Source organism: Labeo rohita, chromosome 20 (assembly GCF_022985175.1).
Source record: "Labeo rohita strain BAU-BD-2019 chromosome 20, IGBB_LRoh.1.0, whole genome shotgun sequence".
NCBI classification, from domain to species: Eukaryota; Metazoa; Chordata; class Actinopteri; order Cypriniformes; family Cyprinidae; genus Labeo; species Labeo rohita.
In genome coordinates, this window is record NC_066888.1 from 5,978,037 (window position 1) to 5,985,088 (window position 7,052).

At 35.0% G+C, this 7,052-nt stretch overlaps 1 protein-coding gene across 1 annotated transcript; it reads left to right on the forward strand.

The window, feature by feature from the left end:
• fosl2l (fos-like antigen 2 like) lies at positions 1-6,444 on the forward strand. Its single transcript, XM_051138876.1, has 4 exons — positions 1-175; positions 307-457; positions 1,333-1,440; positions 2,770-6,444. The coding sequence occupies exons 1-4, from the start codon at positions 117-119 to the stop codon at positions 3,034-3,036; spliced, it is 585 nt and encodes a 194-aa protein (XP_050994833.1). The 5' UTR covers positions 1-116; the 3' UTR covers positions 3,037-6,444.
• The last annotated feature ends 608 nt before the right edge of the window (positions 6,445-7,052 follow it).

The following is a 7,052-nucleotide window of genomic DNA, read 5'->3' on the forward strand; positions in this document are numbered from 1 at the left end:
TAAATGCCTGTTGCTGCACTGATTGAAAAGTGCATGGGTGGAACTGGAATTTCAACATCGGGACTAATACACCTCAACCTGAATAAATCCATGGCAAAATACAATTTCATTTGGAGATGTTTGGAATGAACGCGAATGAACGAAACTACATCTCTGGGGGCGATCATTCAATCAGGTGAGTATGTTTAAGGTCAATTAATTCGCATGTTTACCCATATATATAACAACATATACGTACAAACGCTATATTTTCCATATGATCCTATTTAAGTTACCGCATCTGTGTGTTTCCTCTCCACTTTTCAGGCAGGGCGAAATGCAGATATCCAAAAGCCCTTTTATCGCCACTGTCAATGCAGTCACATCGAGACAAGAGCTGCGCTGGATAATCGAACCAGTGATGCCCAGTGAGAGTCTCCACCAGACCAGTGAACCAAGCTTCAAAAGAAACATACAGGTACAAATGCTTAAAATGCAACATATTATAACACTTATGTAAACTTATAAGAATAGCAAATATGTAAAATGTAAATGTTTGGTCAACAAATGTTAACTGGACCACAAAACCAGTCGTAAAGATCAGTTTTTTTTTTTTAAATTGAAATACAACAGTTTGCAACAATTTGAAAATCTGATTCTGAGGGTCAAAAAAAATCTAAATACTGAGAAAATCGCCTTTAAAGTTGTCCAAATTGAGTTCTTAGCAATGCATTTTACCAATCATAAATTAAGTTTTGATATATTTCCGGTAATATCTTCATGGGACATGATCTTTACTCAATAATGATTTTTGGCATAAAAGAAAAATCAATCATTTTAACCCATACAATGTATTGTTGGCTATTGCCACAAATATATTCATGCTGCTTATGACTGGGTTTGTGGTCCAGGGTCACAAATAATAAATGATTGGAGTATACAAAACATGCTTGTTCTGAAAACAGTTCATCCTTTTAGATGATAAACTATAGATGGCTTCTGCCTGAATGAGTGTTAAACAGCTATAGCAAAAATATGATGATATTGATATATTGAATTCACACACACAAAAAAATCCTAATTTAAGATGTTTAAACCAGAATGCAAAACACTCATTTGTAATGAGCTACAGTACTTGTGACAACTTTCCAGTGTGACAACTAGCCCCAGTCTTCCCTTTCTCTATACAATTGCATTAACCCCTTAGTGTTCCAACGTTCCACCGGCAGGATGTTTTGACAGGAACGCTAATGGGTTAATCTTTAAAAGATAACAGCAAATCAATAAAGTAAAGAAGGACAGAAAGGTATTATTCCAGTTTTTAAAACAATACTGTTATTGCTTCATTATCAGCTCGCTCCAGATGAAGAGGAAAAGATAAGACGGAGAAGGGAGCGTAACAAAATGGCTGCTGCCAAATGCCGCAACCGCAGACGAGAACTTATTGACCTTCTTCAGGAGGTGAGTAATAGGGCTGAACTGCCATTTTTATTTTTTTTATACTATGTTCAGGGTGGTGCACCTTTCTGATACATCTTGTTTGTCTAGTTTAAATTTGAGAACATTTGTAATTGTACAAAGAATCTATTAAGAATGACATATGATGAATGAATCATTCAAGGATTACCATAAATGAATGCTTTCATAGTTTCAGTTGGGAAATCAAAACAGAACTCCATTGGACAGTCACACTTTCAAAAACAAAGTTTGTTTATTGGCATCAGTGGTTCCAAGAAGAAGCTTTAAAGGAAAATTAGTTGAAAATGTACTCACTTTCAGGTCATCCAAGATGTAGATGAGTTCTTCATGGGAACACATTTGGAGAAATGTTGCATTACATCACTTGCTCACCAATGGATCCTCTGCAGCGAATGGGTGCCGTCAGAATGAGAGTCCAAACAGCTGATAAAAAGTAAATCCACAAGTAATCCACACCACTCCACATCAATTAATGTCTTGTGAAAAGTTGCATGTTTGCAAGAAACAAATCCACCATTAAGACATTTATTGAACTTCAAGCTGTTGCGAGTAAAATCCCTCAGTCCATAATATTGCCTTCTTCATTGAAAAAGTCTGAATCAGGAGAGAAATATGCACAGATAAAGTGAAAACATTTCAAAACAGGATTAAACAAATCAGTACATTTTGATGTGTGAGGACAACAAAAGATAAACTTCTTAACTGGAGGAAGCGTTATGGATATAGGCTGGTATTTTGGCCAGAAGCAATGGTTTACAATTAAAACACCTCAGTGATGGATTTGTTACTTAAAAACACTCCATTTTTTACTTCAGGCATTAACTGATGGACTGGAGTCATGTGGATTTTACTTGCGGATTATTGTGATGATTTTATCAGCGGTTTATACTCTCATTCTGACGGCACCCATTCACTGCAGAGGATCCATAAGTGATGTAATGCTAGGTTTCTCCAAATCTGTTTAGATGAAGAAATAAACTCATCTACATCTTGGATGACCTGAGAGTGAGCCATCCAAGTGCTTTCAGTTTTTGAATGAACTGTTCCATTGAAACTTTCCAATGCACAAAGGTTCTTTATAGTGGAAAAAGATTCTTGAGAATATTAAAATGTTCTTTATACAAACAGAACTGTTCGCTGAAAGGTTCTTTAGCATACCTAAAATGGATCTTTTTTGTTATTGCTATGAAAACCTCCATTTGGACCCTTTGTTTTTAAGAATGCATCACACTCTGCTTCGGGGAATCTGGTACTGTTACGTAATATCCAGCAGCACATGCTAATGGGATCCAGCTGTGCATTTGTTTTCAGGAGACTGAGCGCCTGCACATGGAGCAGGTCGTGCTGCAGAGGCAGGTGAGCTGCTTGCAACAGGAGAAAGAGCAGCTGAAAATGCTACTGGCATCTCATGCATCCATCTGCAGACTGGACAAACCTCATTCCTCGGACACTTTTATGTCAGGAGAGCCTCTACCATCCAAAATTTCCATCACAATAAAACAGGAACCTCTGGATGACGTAAGTGGGTCGGGACATTTGGCGCTCCAACTGACAGAGAAAGGCCCTGACTTGCAATAAATTCAATGAAGATGATGACGCACCAGCGATTTTTTATTTAATATTTTTGTAAATACCTCATTACCACTATGACAGAGAAATTCTGTGTTCAGCATACAACTTTGCCTGTGGTAAGAAACCCATTGCAGATGAAAGTGAAATTGTTTCTGGTGCTCTTTTAGTTTTTCCTTGTTTACATGTAGTGACCATGTCTATTATAATTAAGTTGGCTTAAGAAAGCCAACTTACTGAAATGCTATATAATAACTTACAGTTATTATTATTCTTCTGAGACTAACATTTCTGACTGTATCTCCTCCTAGAGCTTTAACTTTTCAGACCGGTCTGACTCGAGATGCTATATCTTTTCTAACTGATTGGACTTACGATTTTCCTAAAACTGACTATTAAAACTGGGAAAAATCCAGAAGACTTACACTGATGGAATGTTCAAATGAGCCAAAACTATTCTATCTGTCTGTCTGTCTGTCTATCTGTCTATCTATCACTAGCAAAACCTAGCAACTAGAGTCATGCTAGTAACATGCTAGTAACTGGTTAATCATGCTAGTAACATGCTAGTAACTGGCTAATCATGCTAATAACATGCTAACAACATGCTAATCATGTTAGAAACATACTAGTAACATGCTAGTAACTTGATAATCATGCTAGTAACATGCTAGTAACTGGCTAATCATGCTAATAACATGCTAACAACATGCTAATCATGTTAGAAACATGCTACCAACTTTGTTAATCATGCTACCAATATGTTAACAACTTGATAATCATGTTAGAAACATGCTAGTAACTGGCTAATATCATGCTAACATCATGCTAACAACATGTTAATTATGTTAAAAACCCGCAAGCAACTTGCTAATAATGCTAGAAACATACTAGCAACATGCTAATTGTGTTAGAAACATATTAGCAACTTGCTAATCATGCTAGCAACTTTGCAAATCATGTTAGAAACATGCTAGAAACATGCTAACAACTTGCTAATCATGCTAGAAACATGCGAGCAATTTGCTAATCATGCTAGAAAAATGCTAACAACTTGTTAATCATACTAGAATCATGCTAGAAACATACTAGCAACCTGCTAATCATGCTAGAAACATGCGAGCAACTTGCTAATCATGCTAGAAACATGCTAACAACTTGTTAATCATACTAGAATCATGCTAGAAACACATTAATCATACTAGAATCATGCTAGAAACATACTAGCAACCTGCTAATCATGCTAGAAACATGCTAGCAACTTGCTAATCATGATAGAAACATGCTAGCAACTTGCTAAACATGTTAGAAACATGCTACCAACTTTGCTAATCATGCTAGCAATATGTTAACAACTTGATAATCATGTTAGAAACATGCTAGTAACTGGCTAATCATGCTAATATCATGCTAACAACATGCTAATTATGTTAAAAACATGCAAGCAACTTGCTAATAATGCTAGAAACATACTAGCAACATGCTAATTGTGTTAGAAACATATTACCAACTTGCTAATCATGCTAGCAACTTTCCAAATCATGCTAGAAACATGCTAACAACTTGCTAATCATGCTAGAAACATGCGAGCAACTTGCTAATCATGCTAGAAACATGCTAACAACTTGTTAATCATACTAGAATCATGCTAGAAACATACTAGCAACCTGCTAATCATGCTAGAAACATGCGAGCAACTTGCTAATCATGCTAGAAACATGCTAACAACTTGTTAATCATACTAGAATCATGCTAGAAACACATTAATCATACTAGAATCATGCTAGAAACATACTAGCAACCTGTTAATCATGCTAGAAACATGCTAACAACTTGCTAATCATACTAGAATCATGCTAGAAACATACTAGCAACCTGTTAATCATGTTAGAAACATGCTAGCAACTTGCTAATCATGTTAGAAACATGCTAGCAGCTTACTAATCATGCTAGAAACATGCTAGCAACATGTTAACAACTTGTTAATCATGCAAGAAACATGTTAGCAACATGTTAACAACTTGCTAATCATGCAAGAAACATGTTAGCAACTTGTTAATCATGTTAGAAACATGGTACCAACTTTGTTAATCATGCTAGAAACATGCCAGTAACTGGCTTATCATGCTAGAAACATGCTAGCAACTTGCTAATCATGCTAGAAACATGTTAGCAACATGTTAACAACTTGCTAATCATGCAAGAAACATGTTAGCAACTTGTTAATCATGTTAGAAACATGGTACCAACTTTGTTAATCATGGTAGAAACATGCTATCAGCATGCTAACAACTTGATAATCATGCTAGAAACATGCCAGTAACTGGCTAATCATGCTAGAAACATGCTAGCAACTTTGCTAATCATGCTAGAAACATGCTAGCAACTTGCTAATCATGCATCTATCTGACAGACTGCATTCAGACTTTAACCTTTTAAAACTACTTTGAACTTCAAACTATTTCAGACTGAAAACCATCCAAACTTAAAACGTCTTAAACTTTTTAAACTTTTCAAACATTCTGGTCCGGCTTTCTCAAGCCAACTTAAAGTATGTCTTGACAAACTTTTTAATCTAGTTGTCTTTGAAATAGCAATGATATTTTTACCAATGATTGTAAATGACTGGTATTTACATTGTAACTCTAAATGCACTGACATGTTTAACAAATACATAAGAAGGGCTCAAAAATAAGAAAAGAATAGCCTGATGTTGAACACATTGAACATTATTGTGAATTGTAATTAGTCAAATAATTTACCAAGGTAATGTTATCTAGCTGGCTTTAAAGTTAATGATTTGTAATCAGTTGAAAGCACCAGTTGGAATGATCTGAAAATGATAAACCAAATCAGTATTGTTTAATACCACAAGTCATATTATTTTCTAGCCAAAGTATGTTTATGAATTTATAACTGTCATTTAAAAAATATGAAATGTTTAGTAAAGAATTAATTAAATGTGTTTAAACTTGTTTAACAGTTAAGTGAACTATAATTATTTATTACATGTATCACATATTTTTGTGTGTTGAGTAAATGTTATGTCATTTTTATGTGTGCTATAAATGGTTATCAGCAAATGATAAAATTTTCAGACTATGTGTAACTTCATGATTATATAAAAGCATTTTTGCTGCTAAAAATGCATACAAATTACATAAAAAATAAATGCAATTCACCTTTTTAGTGTTTTTGAAGGGTTAATTTTTACAGAATAAAAATTAGTTCATTATTTACTCACCCTCATGTATATATATATAATTTATTTATTTATTTTTTGCCTTCTTTTGCCTCCTTTTGTGATTTGTTACAAAAACATAAGGGTGAGTAAATGATGACACAATATCCATTTTTGGGTGAACTATCCCTTTAAGCTTGGACTTACAGGCAGCAAGATACAACAAGCCAAATAGGATGCAATAATTGGTGGATATTTGACGTCTGCACAGGAGTGGCAATGCTCAGGCATGCACGAAGAGCCCCCCCTTCCCCATCCCATTACAAAAGGAGGAGGATTTCCACTCTGCTGTTGGCACGAGTTCCTGTTTGGGATTTGGGAATCTGACTTTCAGTTCACAGAGGCCTTTGTGATTTCTATTTAAAGGTCACAGGATATTGTGAAAAATTCCCCAAACTTTTAATAGCTTTCTTCAGGTGTGAAATAGGAAGACCGGTGTTAGGTGTCCGGCGTTCACACAGAGCCCAAACCTTGACGCGCATTTCCTTTTAAAAACAAATCTAGTATGTTGCTCAATTAGTAAGATGGAAATCTACTACTATATATAGTTTGTTACTCAATAAAAAGGAAGGAGAGAACTTAAGCATGAAATTTGTCTTGTAAACATGTTGTGCATGGTTTAAGATTATTATCTCAAATTCATTTGTAATGTAACAGAAATAAAAAGGAAATTGACTGAATCTTATTCAAACTACCACAGATCTCAGATCTTTTATCTCAACAAAGGGATCAAGACAAAAGAGAAAGAAATGTGAGAAACGCAAATACACCGATTCCAATGTAA

Coding starts and splice junctions, on each gene's coding strand:
- fosl2l (XM_051138876.1), top strand. CDS start 117: ATGTTTGGAATGAACGCGAATGAACGAAACTACATCTCTGGGGGCGAT. Junction 458..1,332: donor GCTTCAAAAGAAACATACAG/GTACAAATGCTT, acceptor CTTCATTATCAG/CTCGCTCCAGATGAAGAGGA. Junction 1,441..2,769: donor TTATTGACCTTCTTCAGGAG/GTGAGTAATAGG, acceptor ATTTGTTTTCAG/GAGACTGAGCGCCTGCACAT.